The sequence below is a fragment of the Gorilla gorilla genome, chromosome 19 (assembly GCF_029281585.2).
Source record: "Gorilla gorilla gorilla isolate KB3781 chromosome 19, NHGRI_mGorGor1-v2.1_pri, whole genome shotgun sequence".
NCBI lineage: Eukaryota > Metazoa > Chordata > Mammalia > Primates > Hominidae > Gorilla > Gorilla gorilla.
Genome location: NC_073243.2, coordinates 26,940,434 through 26,964,752, shown reverse-complemented (window position 1 = coordinate 26,964,752; position 24,319 = coordinate 26,940,434). Strand labels below are relative to the sequence as shown.

The window sequence follows — 24,319 nt, the reverse complement described above, 5'->3', positions numbered from 1 at the left end:
AAAGAATGTACAGATGAATTATCAAAATTATTAAATTAATTTAGCAGGATTTCATGATATGAAATCAATGTACAAAATCAATTCAATTTCTACAGAAAATATGATTTTAAAATATTATTTATACTACGAACTGAAAAACAAAATACTGAGGAATATATTTGAACAAAAATATGCAAATTTTTTAAAGACAATGATTACAAAATTTCACTGAAAGACATAAAAAGGATGTAAATAAGCAAAGAGACAACATGTTCTTGGACAAGAATACTCAGTATCATCAATTCTACTCAAATTGATCTATAGTCACTACAAATATAATTAAAACCCTAAAAGATTTTTTTCTTCTACAAACTGATGACTAAAATTTATATGAAATGGTAAGGACCAAGAACTGTCAGGATATTCTTGATGAAAATGATCCAGGTGGAGACCTGCCCTGCCAGATATCGAGATTTGTTACTAAGCTACAGTAATTAGGATTTCTTCATATTCATGAGTGCTGGATAAGGAACTATTTAATGTGAAAGATAAAATTTTAAAACTTTTAGAAGAGAATACAGGAGGGTATCATTAGGATATCAGGGCAAAAAAAGTATTTATTTAACAAGACAAAAGAACAACAACATAAGGGAAAAGTTGGACACATTTGGCCACACAAATTAAGAATTTGTTTATCAGAATACACCATAAGTGGAGTGAAAAGACAGGTCACAAAATGGTAGACTCCATTTGCAAGACATACAATAGCAAAGGACTAGATATAGAAAATGTAAGTAATTCCTAATCATAATTTCAAAAAGGAAAAAAAACAAAGTCCAGTAGAAAAATGAGCCACAGATATGAATAGGCAGAGAAAAGGAAACATAATGACTCACCAAAAACATAAAAAGATGAGGACCTTTTTATACTCAGAGTAGTGCAAAATATTTACCACAGTGAGATACCATTACACTCCCACCAGAGTGGCCAGGATTGAACAATTCATCAATACTAAGAGGTGGGGAGGATGCTAGGCTGTAAGAGCTTTCACCCATGGCTGTCTCTATCTTGGAAGGAGCTTGGCATTATATGCATACTCTTTGACTTAGCAATTCCGCTCTTAAGTATACACCCTAGAGGAATGCTTGCCCATTCCGTGATCACATATAAGAGTACTTACAGCAACATTGTTAAAAGGGAAGCAGTGTCCTTAGGGAAGAGCAAAACCACTGGAAACAACCCAAATGTTCAACAACTATGGAATGGACAGATACATTGTGATACATTAATCTAAGGGAATACTGTACGACAGGGAAAATGAACTACTGTTATACTGTCAACCTGGATAAATCTCAAACATAATGCTGAGTGAAAGAAATAGAACACAGAAAAATATATGGCATACAATAATATCATTTTTATGAAGTTTTAATGCAAGTCTCCATATAGGTATGTGTGTATGCATATACATATGTATACATCCATATGCATACACATGTGTATATATCCATATACATACACACATACACAAAGTGATGAAGAAAAGCCTGGGAAGGATTACGTCACATTTAGGACACTAGTAACATCTTGCAAGGAGGGAGAAGGATTTAAACTTTAAAATATAGCCAATGTTCTGTTTCTTAGCTGGATGATGCAAATTCACATATTCTCTTTAATATTGTTCTCTAAATTGTATGTATGTTATATTTCATCATAAAACTTTTTGTAGAGAGAGAATGGGAGGTGAAAAACCAAAAAAAAATATATATATATATATATAAACACATCTTTTGAGAAATTTTGCTGTAAAGGAGTGCATACAAAAAATTGTGTTGTAGCTGGAAGGGCTTGTGGGGTCATACTCCTTTCTCTTTTTCAATGTGGCAAATATGACAATATGCTCACATGCTACTAAGAATGTGTAAAGGAAAGAATTGATAATGTTGGAGGTAGGGAATATTTAAGAAGGTAAGTCCTAAGGTGAGAGGAAAGAGACTGGATTTAGAAAAGCAAGGACAGCTTATCCACAGTCATGGGAGAGGTGGTTGAATATCCAGCTTCAAATGCAGGCATGTTGGTAGATTTGTTGGTGAAAAGGTGAATTAGTTCTCTCATGATTGATACTAATTTCTCAGTGAAATGAGAGGCAGAGTCATAAAGGCAGAGAAAATATTTGAAGGAAACAGGAGTCTGAGAGAATTGGGAAGTGTCTAGGAAAATGTGAGGGCCTACCTGATATGTTCACAAATGAAATGTACGACTGGCCAGAAGACTGGTTTGATTTTGCTTCATCAGGGATGAATTGCTCAGGAGCAGGTGTGGAGCACTGAGTTTAAACAGTCAGGGTTTTACAAGGTGGGAATGAGAGGGAATAAGGACCAAGGATGATAGACTCTGAGAAAGCAGGGGACTCAGTGAATTGGAAATCTTGATGGGTTTGAAGAATTCTGTGCAGCAGTGTTGCCAAGTAAGTGAGGTGGAAAGATAACAGGTGGAGGCCAGTGAGTGGAATGCTTCAACCTGAGCTTCTGAAGGCAGAGCAATTACTTCCCCATCATTCTCTGAGCCCCACTGAGAATGCAGAAGAGATGTAGGTAGCAGAGGTATGGCAGAGTGAAGGGCGTTGGAGGGAGGAGGTCAACGATGTAAGAGCCAGTGTGATGGAAATTGTGTGGATGCTGGGTCATGGCGGGTGACTATCAGCAGAAAGTGGGAAGGGTGGGAAGGGAAACCTCTGAGCCAGACGCTAAGATCTGCACTGGTGAGCAAGAGGGACTAATGGCAGCAAGGCAGAGTGCAGTTGGTATTGTCTGAGAATTCACGTCAGCAGAGCTGGTGATTTTGAGGGAAGATGGTGGTGAAATGGTCTGGAAGCAGCACTGAAGAGCAACCATACCTCACCCACCTGCAGGCCTATTGGTAAGAGGGATATAGGAGAAAAGTCAGCCTCCACTTGGGAGGGCTGGAGGGAAAGCAGTGTCCTCAGAAGGGAGCCAGGTTTCAGTTGGAGCAAAACGGTGATGAGACAAGATGAAAGGGACAGTGGGCATTTGCTGCTGTAAGATCCTGAGGTCTGGTGCAAGGGCACGGGAAAGCTTTGCAAGTGCAGAGGTAGGGGTTGAGTCAGATTAGGGCAGGAAGAGCTGAATGAGATGAGAATTTACGTAATAAAAGGGGGTTGGACTTCTGGCAGTGAATGAAGTATCTAAAATGCAACGTAAGGTGGGATTCATCCCGACCTATTAAGGAAAGGCGGAAATCACATAATTACATGGCACAGAGGAGACAATAATAATTTTTTTATTATTTCTATTTTATCGAATCCTCCAGAATACAATAAAATCTTCTTCTAAAGTGTAACACAATAGCCAGTTTCTAGAATCACCAACTGTTAAAGCTAGAAGACGGAAGACACCTTAGAAGAATCCAGTTGGGCTGTCTTCTTTCAGAGGTGAGGAAACAGGGATCCAAGGACACAAAAGTCAGGCCTCCTAGCTGCTCTACTGTGTGTTCATCCTGTTAAACCAACCCCATTAGATCTTTAAAGCCTACCTGGTTGATGCCTATGGCAGCTGCTGTTACCACGTCCTGTATCAACCATGTGTTTTTGATCCTTTCACATCGGGGTCTTAGAAACTCTAGAGGGACTTCCCTGCACAGGGCTGAGCAATTCCTTGAGACAGCAGTGGCTGGCCCGTGAGCACACTTTCCATATGCAAACCAACAACTATTCCAGAGTCCAACCACCTCCTCTATGGGGCTCTCATGCTCTGGGCCATTATCCCCCTGCCCTAATCAGCCCAAGGCCAGGTCCCAGACAATTTGGAATAGCCTCTATGCCCCAGAGCTACTGAAATGTTCAAACTCGCCAATCCTGAGCCTGCTTGCCATGTCTTGTCTATTCCTTCCCACAGAAATCACAACAAAGGCTCCTGCCTGTATTCTCCACCCCCCTCTGCTTCCTGATGGACCCTGGAGCTCCCCACTGTGGCCCTGTATGCCATACACCGTCCTCTTGAGAACTGTGAGTAATAATCTATCTGCTGTACACTGTCCTCCTGGGAACTGTGAGTAATAACCTATCTTTTTATGGGAGTCATCTACTGCTCTGTAGCCTTGCTGTGCCTGAATAATAAAACATGCATTTTGAAACATGCTGCTTATCCTTGAATTACCAGACGTAGCAATGAAGAGGGACCACAAAGCAGCTGTCTCCTCCAACAGTGCTCCATCCTGGGGCATCTGTCACAGTCCTACCACCCATCAGCATTTCCTCTTCTTGCCTCTGAGTTCCTCAGGGAAGAAAAGTTTTCATGAATGTGGAAGAATACACAGGAAGCCCTATTTAAAACATCCCCAGTCAGGCGTGGTGGCTCACACCTGTAATCCCAGCACTTTGGGAAGTCAAGGCAGCCGGATCACCTGAGGTCAGGAGTTCGAGACCAGCCTGACCAACATGGAGAAACCCTGTCTCCACTAAAAGTACAAAATTACCCAGGTGTGGTGGCACATGCCTGTAATCCCAGCTACTTAGGATGCTGAGGTAGGAGAATCGCTTGAACCCAGGAGACAGAGGTTGTGGTGAGCAGAGATCGTGCCATTGCACTCCAGCCTAGGCAAAAAGAGCAAAACTGCATCTAAAAAAAAAAAAAAATCCCCACAAAGCGTTTTTGGGGTTTCCTAGGGTGGTTGAACATTACCCTTGGAAAATCTCTCAAAGTTTATTTGTAGATAGATAAAATTCTCAATGTTACCATTTTCTTTCTGCCTATGGCTCCATATCATGGAGCAAGGCAGTGGCAGCATTAAGCAAAACCAGCACTAAACTGAGGAGGGGGTCAGGTTGGCCTCCCTGCAGTGTCGTCCAGCACTCCAAAGGGCGATCACTGTGCAGAGGGACTGGTGGTCCCCAATGGGATTCTGAGAAGGGGGTCGAGATTCTAATTGTGGTGGGTATCTGGGGACCAGGCCAAGGTAAAGTGACCGGGGGACTGTTGACTACATGGATTATTCATTCAGAGGATGATGCTGTGGCTTAGAGAGCCTAGTGCTGGGCTGGGTGGTCTAGGTCACAATAGGGCAGACAGAATTTCATATCCAGCCTGCTGCACAGTGAGAATGGCACAGACAGGCAGTCAGGAGCACAGAGTTTTAGCGACATCCGTATTGCCCAGCTGGATAATCCGAGACAAGGAATAAGAGGTAGAAGTAAAACAAAGAGGCCCATTAGACCCTCTCTCCTTCCCAAGCTTAAAGAGATTGCATGGAGCTGTGAAGGAAGCTTGGATCTGCTATTATTGTCTCTAATATTCCTTACCACTCAACCACGTGCCTTTCACACACTGGACGTCAAACAGAAAACAAAACAAAGAGGCCTTATCTGGTGAACAAAGAAAAGGGCAGGACTTAAGTTACCATGGTGTCCAAAAGCCTAGAACCTCTAACCAGCTGTCTTAATTTTTTAATTTAACCAACATACCCATGGGGAAAAAATATAAAAAAGTTTAAAAACATGGTGTTCCTCGCAGCCTAGCATGCTGGAAGAAAGTGAAAACAACTATTGTACCTGTGAGTGACGTGGTCCACAAGATGCTGTTTGAACAGGAGGCTCCACCTCTTAATAATATTCAGCAGAGATGCCTTAAAGGGTCGAATATCAATTTTCATCCAGCCGTCAAACACCTTGATGGGTTCCAGCCTGCACACCTCTTCATAGAGCGTTTCATAGGAGTCGATTTGCACTTTAAACTGAGAAAGGAGGGGAGGGTTCTCTGGGATGCCATCTTCCACATGGTCTTCAATTTCTTCCGGAGTGAGGATGTGCCCGTACAGCAGAAACTGACCCAGAACCTCCTTCCGGTCCTCCACATAGAGGTACGAATACTGGCTGAAGGTGCTCTGATAGCCACAGCAGAGGCCCATCATTCTCTGGACTCTCTCCATGAGTGTGCGCCGCATGTTTGCCAAATCTGGCATACCGTCCAGGTCGACCTGGGGAAGCGAGACAACGGCAGGCAGGTTACACCAGTGTGTGGCAGGAAGTTCGAGATTCGGCTGGAGGGGACACAGTTGGAGGGCAGGATGGCTGCAGCTCCAGTACCTGATAGTGAGGAGAGCCGTTTTGTGGGGAAAGCCGTGGCACCAGAGATGATATCCTAAAAATGCTGGTGATGAGACCTTCAACAATGTCATAGAAACCCCCCTTCACTCCAGACTCCAGAGATGGATAGAAAACTAGCTCTGGGATGGCTAGACTCAGTTGTGCTTCAAATATTGGGGTAAGTCCTGCTTTACACTCTGAAAAACACGGAAAACACGCAAACAAAACAAAGAGTGGATAAAATGGACAAAGTAGAGGACTGTTTTAAAAGCACCCAGAGCAATGCTTTTCTTTAGATAAGCTGCTAGACTGTAGGGAAACAGAAATGTAAAATTTTGTTTACATCCCATACAATGTGAGGGTGATAGTCTTGCAATGCTTCTCAATGGGGGAACCACTGACATTTGAATAGGCCCATTCTGCTGCAGGGCTCTCCTGGGTACTGCGGGATATTTACTTTCCTTGTCTTCATGGAGCACATCCTAGTGACTGATCAGCCCAAGCCACTCCCCTTCCACATTCTCAACTGCCTCTTGGGGGACAGTCCAGCCTCTGGTTGAGAAGAGATTGATTGATTTTTTTTTTTTTTTTTTTTTTTTTGAGATGCAGTCTGACTCTGTCACCCAGGCTGGAGTGAAGTGGCACAATCTTGGCTCACTGAAACCTCCACCTCCCGGGTTCAAGCGATTCTTCTGCCACAGCCTTCCAAGTAGCTGGGACTACAGGCATGCGACACTATGCCCGGCTAATTTTTGTATTTTTAGTAGAGATGGAGTGTCACCATACTGGCCAGGCTGGTCTCAAACTCCTGACCTCATGATTCGCCCGCCTCGGCCTCCCAAAGTGCTGGGATTACAGGCATGAGCCACCGCGCCCAGCCAACAAGAGGTTGATTTTTCAAAGCCCATTTCTTGGAAGCAGCTGATTTCTTCCTAGGCACAAGCCATGCAATTCCACTTATCACTCTAGGTGAACAGGGGCAGGCTTGTCAACGATGTACAGACATGAACCACAAACAGAAATTACAATTCTGCCTATTCTGCTCCTTATCCTTTTCTAAGAAATAACTTAATTTATTGCTGTGGTCCTGTAGTGATAAAAATTTTAAAAACAGTATGAATAATTAACAAATCCCTGATTACTTACTAGGTCAACTTGCCTTGCTAAATTTAAATCAAAATACAACACAGAGCAAGATGTTCCAGGTACAAGAGATATGCTTAAAGTTTTTATCAATAACCACTTATTTTTATATGACTTTTCAATTGTAGTTATATTTAGGAGCCCGTTATGGGCTGGATACTGTGGGTGGCAGAGCCTGTTCACTGAAATCCATTGTTGTCTTCTTCCCTTGAAAGAGAGTAATAACTGGGATTTGACCAGATTTCCCAGCCTTGCTTGCAGACAGGTGTGGCAATGAAATTTCCTCACCAGTGGATGTAGGACAACATGATGGTGCCACTTGTGGGCTGGGACTCTTGAGACTGCAGGTGATCCTTCTCTGTACTGAGTCTCTTTCTCCTCTACCAGACTAGAGCCTGGACATGGCAGTGAGTCAGTTCAACCCCAGAAATGAGGACAAGGCCCTGAAGAATGGTGGAGCCATAGGACAGAAGGAACCTGCCCATCAAACTGGAACACTCACCTTCGACTCTTGCTTTCAAGGGTAGACTTCTCTGTCCTTCAAACCATATTGTTGATGGAGTTTTTGTTACCACAGCTTAGCCACTCACCCTAAGTAAAATACTGCAGTATACTCAAAATACGTAAGAATAGGGCCTTGCCTTCAGAACTGGAGGGATGACAAATTCGCATTATTGGACTCAGGACAGTCCCAATATTTAACTTAAGGGAACACAAGATTGGACTCAGGAGAGTCCCAATATTTGACTTAAGGGAACACAAGTTTACCAATAACAAAGTAATTATACTACTATAAGTTTATAAGATGGTATAGTTTATAAAAACTACTATAAGTTTATAAAATAGTATAGCTTATAAAATCACCTATAATTTGCTTTATATATATATACTCATGACATATTCTGCATTAATATACATATTATGTACTTATAAATTAATAGATAAAGTTGCATATAGTTTACGGAATTCAAAAGACTTGACAGAATGTTTTGACTGTATAAGATTTTTGTCCCATATGTTGACATGGGACTGTAATCTCTACATTGGATGTAATGCCAATGTAATTATCATCCAAAGCAGATTGTCCTGGTTCCACAGTGTTGGTGCACGTAAATCATTTTACTAGGTAAGAGGAGGAGGGACATTTCTCTATGGAGTGGGAAGCATATAACCTATGCAGAGTTTGGGTCGAGAGATGACAGGGAAACCAACCCAAGCCTTGGGAATGCCCTCAGCAATGTCATAGAAGCCCCTGCTCTGCTCTAGACTCCAAAGGTCAAAGAAGTCTACTCCCCTCCAGGTTAACAGTGCAAGGTGAGTGTTCCAGTTTGGTGGACAGGTTCCTTCCATCCTGTGGCTTTACCACTTTCCAGGGCCTTACCCTCATTCATTGTGGGTTTGACCAGACAAAATGGTAAGGTGGACCTAGGATGACAAAGCCACCCAACTGAGCCACTGCAAGGGGTCACCATGATTTTCTTCTCAGAGGCCCCTTTAGGCTCCTTTACTTCCCCTTAGATAACCAGTGCCTTTCAAATTTTATCTATAGTGCTTCAGATCAGGCAGCTGATAAATTCAGCTCCCACCCATTCGAAGGAGAATTCGAAGGGCCTCTATATTGTGAAGAAAATGTGTTCCCCTGTCCTCCTATTTCCACAAAGCGAAGGAAACTTTGGTAATCTTGGAGAAAGACTGCCATCTCTTCTCTCCATCCCCTGGTCCCACTCTGTCCTTCCCACAAGTGGACACATGGCACATCGGATAGCCCAGATCAGGAGAACCAGAGAGCCATTGGTCAAGGATGAAGTCATTTAGGCACCACTTCTAGTGCACTGCCTGCACCCAAGTATGGCTGGGGTATCTTCCTAGATTGTCTAGGAAGGGCTTAGTGATGAAGCCCCCTGAACCTCCAGCATTAGAGGAGGCTTGGTCAGTTCACTAAGGTGGACACCACCAGTGCTGGTCCGTAAGAGCCAGTTGTCCAGACGTGGCGCCCGTGTTCCATGCCCCATTGGCTTGTTGCTCCCAGGCTCCAGAAGATGATCTCTTACCTTGCTAACTATGCTGGATTTCCTGAGTCCTGTTGTTGATTTCCTTAGTTTGGAGCACCCCTGTATCCTGCAAGCAAAGACCATGCCTAACACCTCAGCCATTCTACCTATCAAGACCATGGGGATGGCCATTGGGGCTACACTCAGTGCTGGGCCTTCCTTCTCTCTGGATTCTCAACGTAGGTGTCTGCATGTAGTCTCTTTTATGGGCTGGATATCTGAACACTGGCCTTGGACTATTTATTTTACAACAGTATTTCATTTCAAACCTTGAGTTCTTAAAAACTCTCATCTTACTTCCATCCTCTAGCTTCAAACTATTTACCTCTGCCTTACCATTTTGACAAATCCTTCTATAGGTTCTTTGCTAAGCAACTCAGAATCTGCCAGAATGTGAAGGTTTAATTCGACTTTCAGTCCTGAACTCTTCTGCCCTGTCCATTTCATCATTTACTAGCCAAGGTTAGCCCTTTCTGTATCTTTCACTCTGTGTACCTTACCCCAGTTTATCCACTATAAATTCAAAGCCTTTAATTATTTTTTAAAAGCTTCAAAGAATGCCCATTGTGTTCTACACATTTCTTTTTCTTCTGAAAATTACCTCCTCCCCTACTTCTTGTGTGACTCTTTCACTCAGAAAAACTTCTGTTTCTTCCATTTAACCTGGCGGACACAATCTCCTTGTGTTCTCAAAAGTCTACAGAGATAAAGTACATGAAGCTTGAAGGCACAGAATGTCCCCCACACATTGCCATAAGTCAAGCTTGGATGAAGCCTTCTGCCTTTCTTGCTAACAGTGCTTCCTGCCTCTTAACTTGGTCACTCCTCTTTACTGAAGCTTGATTTAGAGTGAATTCACTTTTATACTTTTGCTATGTGCGCCGCTGTCTTACAGCCTGGTTTATTATCTAATTTTAAGCGTCAGAAATCTTTTGTCTTTGAACAATTTAGAAGTTCGATACCTTTTCTGTTTTCCTGTGCATCATTCACAAAAGGTCTACAACGTTTTGGGAAAAGTCACAGAGCACTCAGCTGCTCTTCAATATAATTCAACAAATGTTACTGTTGTTATCTTTCCAATAATAACCCACATCCATAAGCCAGTAAGTACCAGTATTTTCCAGAAGATACTTGAGGGAGCACTCAATGGCAAGAAAGAATCCATTCAGCAACAAATTGTCAATAGAGTTAACATAAGTCTTCCAGATATTGGAGGTTGGGTCTGCTGAAAATAGACCCAGGTTTTCCTATAAAAGGAAGAAGAAAAGATATAAACCTCGTTTAATAGCATGAAACAACTGGTGTAATCAACAGTCAAAATAAAAACAACACATGGAGAAAAAAACTCTCTTGTGGAGAATTTGCTATTACACGTGTATCGAATCCACTCTGCCTAATGAGTATTACCATTGACTGAAAGGAAGGCAAAGTTAGTCCACGACAGTAATATAGGGGACAACCTGTCCCTGAGGAAGGAGGATGGGGTTGGCCCAGCTTCTCAGAAGCAATGCTGATGGATGCAATGTGTGTGCTTCCTAAGTGCTGGTTGATATACTGTGGAGGAAGTTGCATCAGGGCAGAAGTGAGGGTAGGCAGAGGAAGGAATTCTAAGGGTAGATAGTATTAAGATTCAAGGTTTAATAAAAATTTCAGGTTCAAAGAAGCAAAGCATTTTCTGGTTAATTCTTAGAAATGAGCTGAAATGTTTTGCAATTGGCATTCAATCCTACTGAGTGATTTAGAAAATGCACACAAATAAATAAAAAATGTTTCTCTCTCTCTCTCTCTCCCCCCTCCTTCCTCCCCGCCTTCTCTTTTACATGATACACTCTTGACCTATTGGCATCCAAGCATCACCATGGTAACAAGGTTTGGGCTTCAAGGAAAGGAAGCCTAAATGCTCAGCAATGCCAAGTACAGACATCCCATTTACTCTTTGTCATTTGCAGTATTAACACTTTTTACAGCAACTTTCCAGTTATCTAATATCTTCAGAAAAATCAGGAACTAACTTGCAGACGTAACTTTTCTAGATGATTCATATTTACCTCTTCAGGATGTATTGCCATGTTATAAATCTCCCTGGATTTAAACAATCTCACGATTCTGCTTTTAGGTAACACAACTCTACAATTTCTAAGATGCAATACCTACACCTTTCTTTCTTAAGTAGACTTAAGATGTTCTTCGTGACTTAAAGTCCATCATCATGCAAATCACAACACAGTGACAAGACAGAGTTTCTCTCGGGTATTAAGATGCGTATGCTTGTTTGCTTCCACATTAAATCACTTCTAGTGTTTATGACTGCTTTGTATAATTGTTCTATCTTCTCTTACTGTCAAGCTATCAATATAATATCTATATCTTTCACCTTTGTTTACTGCCTCAAATCTATTGCGGTCTAAGAAACAAACGTGTTGGAATTTTCTATGAAGTAGGAAGAAATAGTTCAGGTTTCTGATTTTAACCACAACAGCAGAGAGTGAGATTGTACTTGCTCTTCTGCAAACAAACACAGAACTGATTATAATAAAAGAATTAATTGGTTTGGGTAACTGGATAACAGACAGAACAAGAATGTGATCCTTGAAAGAAGGGACATACTCAAGGTGAGCCTCACCACCACCTGGCTTTCTACCCAAAGGCCCTTTTCAAACTATGGCATAGGTTAGTGGAGCTTAGTTACAGCATCCCTGCTGATAGGCAGAGAAGACAGAATTTGGAGTTTGGTGCTGCTGTGGGGGCTGGGTCCTCTTGAGTCTGACTGAGGAATCAGCTATATATGTTTAGAGCAAGCCTCTGGTAAAGAATAGTTGCAGAGGGCTCTAAGCTGAATGGAAATTATGTAGGCCATATAGTGTTGGAAGATGTTAGGGTTCTATTAGAAATAATGAAGCAACCTTGCAGATAACCCAGGAATTCAGTTGAGACCCTGGAAACACCATAAGTTAGAGCTGCTCGATTCCAGAGTAAGTCCTCTTTAGACCCTTAAAAAGTGAGCCTCAACAGGATCAAGGTGATCCATCAGCAAATTAGTGGACTGCCAAAACAAAAATCAAACTCTTCGAAGGAAAAAAATCCAGATTCTCAAGTGGCATTCAAGTGGCCTCCAACATGTCTAGAACATAATAAAAAAATTACTAGACATACAAAGAAGCAGAAAAAGGTGCCATTTAACCAGGAGAGAAAACAGTCACTAAAAACAGATTCAGAAAATAATCTGGGTAGGTCTCTGATTTCATAATTGTCATTCTAACCCCAGAAAGCCTACTCATTAAACCTATTTTATGTGAGAGAAAATTAAACTTCTGTCTCATTAAAAAAGAGAAAAGAAATAGACTGAGAAAAAAACACAGATATTGAAATTAGCAGATAAGAATATCATAATTTCACAAAATTTAGTGAAAAAGAATTTCAAGAAACTTACAAACTCCAAGCATGAAGAACACAATGAAGACCAACTTGGGAATATTATCACTGTGCTGAAAAAATATCAAAGATTAAAAAAGAATCTAGTAAAATCAGCCTGAGATAAATAATACATTACATATAGAGAAACAAAGATTCAAATTATGACTGACTTCTTATAAGAAACATTGGAGGGTAGGAGATAATGAAATAACTTCCAAAAGAAAGCAAAACTATAAACACAATTGTGTACCAAATGAAACTGTCCTTTAATAACAAAGATGAAATAAGGACATTTTTAGATAAACAAAGACTGAGAGAATATGTCATAAGCAGACCTGAACTTGAAGAAGTAGTAAATAAATTTCTTCAGGCTGAAAATAATCCCAGATGGTAATTTATATCTATAAAAGGGAATAACAAGCCTGAAGATGATGAGTATGTGAGTAAATATAAAACACTCTAAATATTTTTTCTTAAATTTTAAAAGTAAAAACTATAACACTGCATTGTGGGGTTCAATATGCATATTAATAGATACCATATATTTTACTATTAATATATATTATGTGTGTGTGCATATATATAAATATCTCACACAACAGCAGTATAAAAAATAGGTGAGAGGTTAAATTACACCACACTTTTGCAAGGTTTCGGTAGGAAAAGTCTAAGTAGATTGTGATAAGCTGAAGATGCATACTGAAAGCTAGAACAACCACTAGAATTGTAATGCAACAAGGTAAAGCTGAAATGCCAATTGAGAAATTAAAATAGAATACTAAAAAATATACAGTTACCCAACAAGCAGGTGACAATGGAAGAGTAGAGGAACAAGAAAGCAATGAAGCAAATAGAAAACAAAAAGCAAAATTTAGTAGAGCTAAATTCAACCATACAAATACTTACATTAAATGTAGACAGTCTATGCATTCCAATTAATAGGCAGAGTTGTTAGACTTAAAAAAGTAAATTTGTGTTATATGCCGACTATTAAGACAAGAAATTTCAATCCAAGAAACAAATAGGTTGAAGGTAAAATGGTGGGAAAAGATGCAAAATACAAAAAGTAAGAATAATGAATCAGAAAGGAAAGGCTATATTATTATCAGAAAAAAATAGATTTCAAAACAAGAGCGTATTTTTAGAAATAAAAAGGGAATTTCATAATGATAAAATGGTCAATTAATCAGGAAGTTGTAATAATTATAAATGTGCTAAAATGTTACACATTTATAACTATAAATGTGAAATTTATAGTTATTATAAAAGAACTTAACAGAACTTCAAACACATGACAAAAAAATTTAACAGAACTAAAATTGAAATAGACAAATCCAAAATTGTAAGTGGAGATTTTAACACTCTACCTTCAATAATTCATGAACAAGTAGCCTGTAAAAGATCACAACAATGCTATCAATTGCTTTGAACTAATTTATATTTATAGAACACTACCCCCAACAAAAGAAGAATAAACATTATTGTCAAGTCTCCAAGGATCACTCAGTAAGATAGACTATATTCTGGGTCAAGAAACAAGTCTCAGAAAATTCCCAAAGACTGAAAGCTTACAGAGTATCTTCTCTGAGCACAATAGAATTAAATTAGATATCAATTTTTAAAGATATCCAGAGAAGCTCTGAATATATGGAAATTAAACAACAAACTTCAAAGTGACCATTGAGTAAAATAAGTTATAACAAGAGCTGGGCATGGCAGTTCACACCTGTAATCCCAGCAGTTTGAGAGGTCAAGGCAGGTGGATCATTTGAGGCCAGGAGTTCCAGACCAGCCTGGCCAACAGGGCGAAACCTCATCTCTACTAAAAATTCAAAAATTAGCTGGGTGTGGTGGCACATCCCTATAATCCCAGCCATTTGGGAGGCTGAAGCACAAGAATTGCTTGAACCTGGGAAGTGCAGGTTGCAGTAAGTTGAGACAGTACCTCTGCACTCCAGCCTAGGGGACAGAGCAAGACTCTGTCTCAAAAAAAAAAAAAAAAAAAAAGAAACATTTAAAACTGAAGAACAATGCAAATGAGGTAGATCAAATTTGTAGAATGAAACTAAAGCACTACTAAAAGGGTAACTAGTATCACCATCAGCCCATATTCAAGAGAAAGGCTTAAAATCAAGACCCTAAGTTTATACCCTAACAGGCTAAAAACAGATAAGCAACTAACCCTAAAGTAACTTGAATGAAATACTAAAAAACATAAATTAATAAACTAGAAAATAGATGAATAGAGAAAATTAGCAAAATCAAAATTTGGTTCTTTGAAAGGATTTATAAAATTAAGAAAAAGAAAAAATCTCTACCAAAACCGACCAAGGAAAACAAGTCACAAATTGCCAATATTAGGAATGAAAAAGGATGCAGCACTACAGATCCCATAGACACATAATGTTGGGGTAATCAGACCCAACACCAGGTCATGGGGGCTACGAAGTCCAGCAGAGTCAAAGGAATGAGATAAGACAAGTTAAGAGTACATAGGGTGGGTCCAGGGGGCCAACGCCAGTTTGGAGGCTGTGAAGGCCCCGAGCTCTGGGAGCCCACACTATTTACTGGTAATCAAGCAAAGAAGCAGGTGGTGAGGACGTGCTGATGTAGGGGTAGACAGATGAGGATGTGAGGATAGAAAGGTAGCGGTGCATCAAGCATAGCTGTGACGGTTTAGCATATGATCTGCTACTTGAGATAAGGGAAAACAGGTTCTTCTAATTCAAGATACAATGAATTTATGATCTTGGGAGAGCAAGGAGCAAGGGCCAGTGAGTCTGGACACATTCCAGAGGCTACAAGGGGTTTTATGCCCTGAAGCCTGGGTTCTCTCCCAGCCACAAGGGATTTTATGCCCTGGGCTTAGATTGCAGTGCAGCAGGGCAGCCTTCCACCCTTTGGCACAGAGCTTGGTGTTCCATAGGCCACGAGGGGTTTTAGACCCTGGAAGCAGGACATGTTCCAAGACTCTTTTACATTATGTCAGACAAGCAAGCCCTGCCTCAGCTCTTCTGCCAACACATCATGATAATGAGAAATAATTATGAACAATTTTTTTGCCAGTAAGTTTTATAACTTAGATAAAATGAAAACGTTTGTAGAAAAAAACAACTTGCAAAAACTAATAAAGGTGTTAGGCAAAAAATCTAAATAGTCTTTCATCTATCTAAGAAATAATTATCAAACACTTTCCCGAAAAGAAACATCCATATCCAGAAGTATTCCCTGGTGAATTCTATCACATATTTAAGGTTAAGACCAACCTTCCACAAACTTTTTCAGAAAATAAAAGAGGAAATACTTCCCAACTCATTTTATAAGGCTAGCATAATCTTAACACCGAAACAAGAACATCAAAAGAAAATAAAAGTAGAAGATAAATGTCATTCTTAAACACATGTACAAAAATCTTTTAAAATTATCAGAGCAAATACTATAATACATGAAAAGATTAATATGACATGACCGAATGCATTTATCTCAGAAATGCAAATTTGGGTTTAACATTGAAAAAAAAAAGAACAATGTGCCCATTAACAGAAAAAAGGAGTAAAATTATATAACCACCTCAGCAGATGCAGAGAAATCATGTGATAAAATTCGATGTTTAATCATGATGAAACTCTTTTAGTCAACTAGGAATAAAAGGGGTCTTCCTGTGTCTGACAAAGAACATCCACGAAACCCTACAGCTAAAAATTTAATGGTGAATTACCAAATGTGTCTCCATATAATTGGAAATGAGGCGAGCATTTCTACTCTCACCACTTCAACGTTATACTGAAGGTTCTAGCCAGAGCAATAAGGCCAAAAAGAAAAAAAAGACATAAAAAATTGGAAATAAAGAGGTAATATTGTCTCTATTTGCAAATGACTTATTTACATAGATCATCATCCTAAATTTACAAAGCAATTACTACATCTAATAAATTTAGAAAGATCACAGAATATAATATCAAAATGTAAAAATCAATGATGCTTGTATACACTACCTGATAGTAATTGGAAAATGAAATTAATAAAACAATTCCATTTGTTGTAGAACTGCAAACATAAAAAACATGGTGCTAGATTTAATGGAAAATGTGTGAGATTTCTACACTAAAACTACAAAGCATTGCAGAGAAAAATTAGAGACTTAAGTAAGTGAAGAGATATGCCGTGTTCATAAATTGCTATATTCAATATTGTTAAGGTCTTTATTTTCCTCAAATTAATCTACAGATTTAATGTAATCTCAATGAAAATCACATCTAGCTTTTTTCCCCCTAGAAATTGGCAGGCTGAATCTAAAATTTATGTGGATATGTAAAGAACTTATACTAGTCAAAATGACCTTGAAAAGGAAAAACTGAATTGCAGGACATATAGAACCTGATTTTCAGACTTACTGATAATCAATTTTCTCTTGATCAATAATCAAGAACAAGTGGCATTGGTATTTTCCACCATATATATTTTATATTAATATTTTATACAATTAATCAATTTTCAACAAAGGTGCCAAAAAATTCAAAAGGGAAAGTTATTTTTAATAGTATGGGAACAATCAGATGTTACTATGGAAAACAATGAACTCAATTCCTGTAACCTCCTAAACAAAAATTAATTCAAGACAGATAATAATCCTGAATAAAAAAGTTAAAACTGTAAAACTTCTAAAAGAAAAAAAATAAAAGATATCTTTGCAATCTTTGGAGTAAATAGTTTCCTTAGGACTCAAAAGTACTAACCACAAGAGGAGAAAAGGGAAATCACACAACATGAAAATTTAAAACTATTTCTCATCAACATATATCAATAAGAATATAAGTAAACCACCAATTTGGAGAAGATATTCACAATACACATATCTGTCAAAAGATGTGTAACCAGAAGCTGTAAACGATTGCTAGAACTATAAACCATCCAATTTAAAATGAGAAAAACACTTAGACACTTTATAGAGGAATTCATATAATTGGCCAATCAGCATATGAAAAAATATTCAAAAGTATAAATCTTCAGGGAAAGACAAATTAAAATTTCAGTGAGATACCAAAACACACTGACTAAAATGGTAAAAATTTAAAAGACCACAACATAAACCCACAATTTGGTGAAGAAGTAGAGCAACTGAACTTTATTACACTGCCACTGGGAGTATAAATTACACAATCACTTTTAAAAACTGCTGGGCTATTACTTACAAACATTAAACATATGCCTACTGATGACCCTGCAGTTCTCAAGAGAAATGAAAACATATGTCCATGGAATAACTTATATCAGACTGTACATACAAGCTTATTTATAATAGTCTGAAACTAGAAATAACTCAAAGACCATCATCAGGGGACTGGATGAATGAATTCTGTTATATTCATACAATGGAATTCTAGCAATAAAAAGAATTAGACTCGAAACAAATGCAACAATATGGATAAATCTCAATAACACTAGGCTAAGTTTTAAAAAGGCAGACACAAAAGAGAACTTGCTACGTAATTCCATTTATAGGAAAAGACAAATCTACTCTATACTGACAAAAAGCTGATCAGTGATTGAGGCTGGCAGGAGAATGGGGATGTATTGACTGGAAAGAGGGACAGGTGAACTTTCTAGGGTGATAGCAAATGTTCTGTATTGTGGTAGTTACCTGAGTGTATACATTTGTAAAAACTCACTGAGCTCTATGTATACTTTTTGTCTGTACGTTGTGCTGCATGTATATTATACTACAACTTTAATAAATGAATAACCAACTGTACCCAAATATCCAACAGTGGGATGAGTTAGTCAAATCCTGGTGCATCCACACAATTAAACGTTATGCATGATATCATAGAAGATAATTAGTGACATAGACAGTTATTGGGTACACTGTTTTAAAAATCTAGTTATAGCAAATCAGCAAGAAAAGAACAAACAATCCCATCAAAAAGTGGGCTAAAGATGCGAATAGACAATTCTCAAAAGAAGATAAACAAATGGCCAACAAATATATGAAAAAATCCTCAACATCACTAATGATCAGGGAAATGCAAATCAAAACCACAATGCAATACCACCTCACTCCTGCATGAATGGCCACAACCAAATAAAAAAAAATAGATGTTGGCGTGGATGTGATGAAAAGGGAACACTTTCACACTGCTGATGGGAATGTAAACTAGCACAACCACTATGAAAAACACTGTGGAGATTCCTGAAAGAACTAAAAGTAGAACTACCATTTGACCCAGCAATCCCACTACTGGGTATCTACCCGGAGAAAAAGAAGTCATTATATGAAAAAGATACTTGGCACAGGCCCGTTTATAGCAGTACAATTTGCAATTGCAAAAATATGGAACCAGCCCAAATGCCTATCAGTCAATGAGTGGATAAAGAAATTGTGATATGTATATGTGTGTGTGTGTATGTGTGTGTGTGTATATATATGTGTATATATATATTCCACCCTTTCCTCTGAGTCCCCAAAGTCCATTGTATCATTCTTATGCCTTTGCCTCCTCATAGTTTAGCTCCCACTTATGAGTGAGAACATACAATGTTTGGTTTTCCATTCCTGAGTTACTTCACTTAGAATAATGGTCTCCAATTCCATCCAGGTTGCTGCAAATACCATTATTTCATTCCTTTTCATGGCTGAGTAGCATTCCATGGTGTGTGTGTGTGTGTGTGTGTGTGTGTATGTATATACATGGTGTGTGTGTGTGTGTGTATATATACATGGGGACTGTAGCTCTGCATTTATCCGATATATTACACAACCTCCAGGGTAGTCATAAAGGTCCCTTAGGTCAAATACAAAACTTAGTAATTAGGCCTTAAATAATGTTTGCCTTTTGATAATTTAAATATTTTTAGACAAAAACCACTGAACAGAAGCTCCATGAACAGAAGAAATTTTTATCTTTTTCTCTAAATTTTTATCTTTTATCTAGTTCTATACACACACACACACACACACACACACACACACACACCATGGAATGCTACTCAGCCGTGAAAAGGAATGAAATAATGGCATTTGCAGCAACCTGGATGGACTTGGAGACCATTATTCTAAGTGAAGTAACTCAGGAATGGAAAACCAAACGTTGTATGTTCTCACTCATAAGTGGGAGCTAAACTATGAGGAGGCAAAGGCATAAGGAGGATACAATGGACTTTGAGGACTCGGAGGAAAGGGTGGGAGGTGGGTGAGGGTAAAAGACTACACACTGGGTACAGTCAGTGTACACTGCTCGGGTGATGGGTGCCTATGTACCAATTAGCAGAAAAAGATAAAAATGTTTTCTGTTCGTGGAGCTTCTGTTCAGTGGTTTTTGTCTAAAAATATTTAAATTATCAAAAGGCAAACATTATTTAAGGCCTAATTACTAAGTTTTGTATTTGACCTGAGGGACCTTTATGTGTAATATATTGGATAAATGCAGAGCTACAGTCAGACAGCTCTGCTTCCTATTAACTGGGCAGCTACAGACAATTAATTTAGCCTGTCTGTGCCTTCGTTTTCTTATCAATAAAATGATAATGAAAGTATCTGATTTTCATGAGAATTACATGAAATGGACAATGCTTAGGACAGTGCCTGGCACTGTATGGTAGTGTATAGTAGATACTAGATAAATATCAACTACTATTATTGTGTTATAATAAGAATTATTATTAAAGTGTCTGAACTTTTAGAGACTTTTGTGATAAGTATTTTGGCTTGTGGCCATTTTTGGTTATTTCCTGGTTGACCCCTGGATAATTAAAATGTCACAATATGTACTTTTTTCTAGGTCACTGTGCTTGTCTCACTGATTTTGCGATTTAATTGTCTGAATTTTTTTTCATTCTGATTTTCAAGAGCATGGATTTGAGCATTTGTCATCATATAGATAGGTGATAGATCAATAGATAGATACATAGGCGATAGATGGATGATAGATTTTAAACTTTTAAAATCTTAAGTAATTCCTTTTTTTGTTTGATGGTTTTCTTCTACCTCAAAGCGGGGACTATATCTTACATTTTCTTGGTATTCGATACAGTGCCCAGGATAGCTATGGAAATACAGCTGATGGATGGATGGGTGAATGAGTGGATGAATGAACAGTTGGATGAAAGAAAGATGAATGAAAAGCAGATGCCTGGGTTCTACAACAGCTGCTGATTTACTGGATGTGGGGACAGAAGGGGTTAAAAATTAAATCAACTTGAGGGACTCTTCAACTTGAGCGGCTCTTTACTCTCAAAGACAAAATTGGGACAATTATCTTAATTCTGGTAATCATTAGTGCTTAAGGCTCAACATTTTTATTGTGCTTCAAACCACAGAAAATCCACAGATAACAACTGTGATTCACTTGTGACTTTCCACAGGAGTCAACTTGTCAGACATGGCCCTATAGCTACTTGCGTAGGGCTGGAGCTGGTGGCCATTTATAATCCTTTCCCGTTGTTCACAAGGAAGCTTCAGTCTTTGATGATGGGACATAAAGTTTCCCTGACCACTAATGCAGGGCAGAGCTTTACAGCGTGAAGTGTAGCACTCTGCATTTTTTCCTCTTATCACACACAGTTAGGGATACCATGGTAGTCTTTCATTTCTTTAGGCTCTACGGAGCCGGGTTATAAGGATGATGCTGGAGGACCACAATATGTTGTGTGGGCAAGCTGGGATGGGGATGGTTAGTGCAGTGGATAATTTGGGATTTTGCCCTTGTCATCTTCTTCTGTTCCCTTGGGGGTAGGTGTGAGATCGAAGTCATGTGACAGTTAAGTGTTGTCACCATGAAGATAGTAATAATTTCAACACATTGATACCAAAATGCAAATTTTCATTTGCCCAGTCTATTAGCTTTAGTCTTTTGCTATCAGCCTAAACTTCTATCCTTGTCTTCGGAAGACACTGCACTTATTGATTGTCCTAATCACTTATTCATCCAAACACACTTTCTGATGCTTTCCCTAAACTCGTAGTATGTGCGCCTGAGTGGCTGGGTTATTACCTGAACAAGGGCGTGGATCTTAAGGCCAGATTCCTTGATGAGATTGTAATATTTTTCCATTCGATCATGCCGATCATCCAGAGAAAGAAGGGATTCCCTTTTTCCATCTTTTCTCTTAAATATTGGAGTCACCCATGTTTTCATGATGTTTTGGATCTCTTCCACGTTGTCTTTAGTTTTCTGAATTCTTTGTTCAAGATCATGAATACTACTGGTGATTTCAGTGACATAATCGCAAATGCCTGTTCCCCAAAAGAAACATAATTAATTGAAATAGCCTGCAGTGGCATAGCTAAAGGGCTAGTTGCTATGAAAGACAGGGATTTAATACTTGCGAGTGTTATAAGACTTTGCTACACAGGTAACTTCATTATCGTCAGAATATTCTCCCTCCTAGTTGTATTAAAAAGCCAACTCTGGCCGGGCACGGTGGGTCACGCCTGTAATCCCACCACTTTGAGAGGCCGAGGCGGGTGGATCACGAGGTCAGGAGATCGAGACCATCCTGGCTAACATGGTGAAACCCCTTCTCTACTAAAAATACAAAAAATTAGCCGGGTGGGGTGGTGGGTGCCTGTAGTCCCAGCTACTCGGGAGGCTGAGGCAGGAGAATGGCGTGAACCCGGGAGGCAGAGCTTGCAGTGAGCCGAGATCGTGCCACTGCACTCCAGCCTGGGTGACAGAGCGAGACTCTGTCTCAAAAAAAAAAAAAAAAAAAAAAAAAGCCTACCCTTACCATAATCCTGATTATGGAGGAAGAGAAAGAGGTAATGCTTACTTACCAAGCACACAAAAGTTGGTACAGCTGCTAGGGAATGCAATTTTATATCCAAACACCAGTGAGACTTGATGACCTTATTTGGGTTAATCTTTCTTTTAATGTTTTAAGCACTTTCATCGTGTTAAATTTTGAAAATGTCTTTTCCTCTTGTATATGAAATAAAGTTCTAACTTGTTTAATATGGCATTCTAAGACTTTCATGAATCAACTATAATCTTTTTTTTTCAAACTTTAACACTTCTGAGGACCCTAATTCGAATTAATCTCCCTCTCCTGTGATTCCCTCCTGTGAATCCCTCTCCTGCTATTCATCACACTTCATTTTTACCTCTATGATGGCTTTTCATGAAAGTCATCATATGGCTCTGTATAAGTTATGTTGTATATCTGTCTGTTGTCCCCACTAAATGTGAGCTCTTTGAGGGTAGAGACCATGTCCCGTACACCTCAAATCTCTCTAATTTGTCACACAGTACCCTGCACGTATTAATCAGCCAATGAAAGTGTATTGAATTGAGAGATACCAGAGAAGTCAATGCATACTGCTTTAAGATGCTTACAATCTAGTTAAGAAAATTAAATAACAAAGATAATATAGTAAGAGCTCTCACTCATGGAGCACCCAATATATGCTGGAGACTGTAGGAGATCTTATGCAACTTCTGAGCCTCCCAACGTGCATGGCAGCAAGGTTTTCTAAATTTATCAACTATATCCATAGAAAAGGAAAAAAAGGAATACCAACCCTTCTTGCCTTCTCTGCTTGGATATGTGTCAAAGGAGAAGACAGACTTATGTTTCAACCCCAAATAAGATTACCAGGGAATAATTGGAGGTTCTATGAACTTTATCAGATCCTCGAATCTCCATGTTTTTGTCAGACTTCAGATGGTGCCCCGTTACCTTCTGTTTTCCAGTTCAAAGTCTCCTCTGCTGCTCTGAGGCGGAGATCAATATTTTGCAGCTCTTCCTCCACTAATGGAAATTCCACCTCCAGCAGAGTTTTCATAACCTTGTTGTACCAATTTGCCATCAACTCTAAATTAGCCACAAGCTGCCGATAGAAATCCCTGGAGGAGAACATGGCTGCTGCTGTCTCAGGCATGTGTTTCATCTCTCTGGGTTCAAGATAGCTCATTTCTTTCAGCACTGAAATCAGCTGGAGAAAAGAAGCAACACAAGTGTCTGTCGTTCAGTGATAATGAATAATCTGCAGCAGTGGTCAAGGACTGGACAATCCCAGGAGGCCCAAAGATCTTCTGGGTCTTTTCTTAAGTTCTGCTCCTATCAGTTTCTTAAATCTAGTCTCAGAAAAGGAAAATCAAGTATCAGGCAGAAGGAAGATGTCTCGGAAAGAAACAAGGCTCCTAAATCTATACATCATAAAGAAGAGGAAAACCTGAGAACAGAGACAAGTGTGATAGCAGGGGAGGGCTCTGCCTTCTGTGCTTTGGACAATGTGGCTGCGGACATGATGGGCTCATAGGGGCCCAGCCAGTTCCCATTCAAGGGTGGTGGCCTAAAGGAGGAGAATCGTCTGGCCTGGGCTACCAACATTCATGAGAAGCCTCAAGTTCAGACTTCTGGCATTCTCTCCAAATGAAACAGTTATAGCGAGACACTGGCAGGATTGAGAGGAGGTGCCCATAATAAAACTTTAGTTATTCAATGTAATCATTTGGAATATCCCACAACTTCTGTAACTCTCTGCTGGCATTTCCTCGTGTCTTAACATGCTAGGGGTTCAGGAAATGGAACTCATCCAGGCTGCGTTGAACTTCTGTGGGGTCCCAAATTCAGCAGCAACTGAAGAAGTGAGAAGCCAAGGAGAAAGATTTGTCCAATGAAACAGGGTTTCCAG

At 39.3% G+C, this 24,319-nt stretch overlaps 1 protein-coding gene across 1 annotated transcript in view; it reads right to left on the bottom strand.

Annotated features, from left to right (window-relative positions):
* DNAH9 (dynein axonemal heavy chain 9) overlaps window positions 1-24,319 on the bottom strand; it is a 372,401-nt gene that overhangs the window by 296,261 nt on the left and 51,821 nt on the right. The window contains exons 13-17 of the mRNA XM_031003344.3: window positions 23,362-23,617; window positions 21,678-21,919; window positions 10,385-10,520; window positions 6,080-6,276; window positions 5,546-5,970 (exon numbers count right to left, since the gene is read on the bottom strand). Coding sequence (XP_030859204.3) covers window positions 5,546-5,970; window positions 6,080-6,276; window positions 10,385-10,520; window positions 21,678-21,919; window positions 23,362-23,617 — 1,256 coding nt within the window. The remainder of the gene's footprint in view (window positions 1-5,545; window positions 5,971-6,079; window positions 6,277-10,384; window positions 10,521-21,677; window positions 21,920-23,361; window positions 23,618-24,319) is intronic.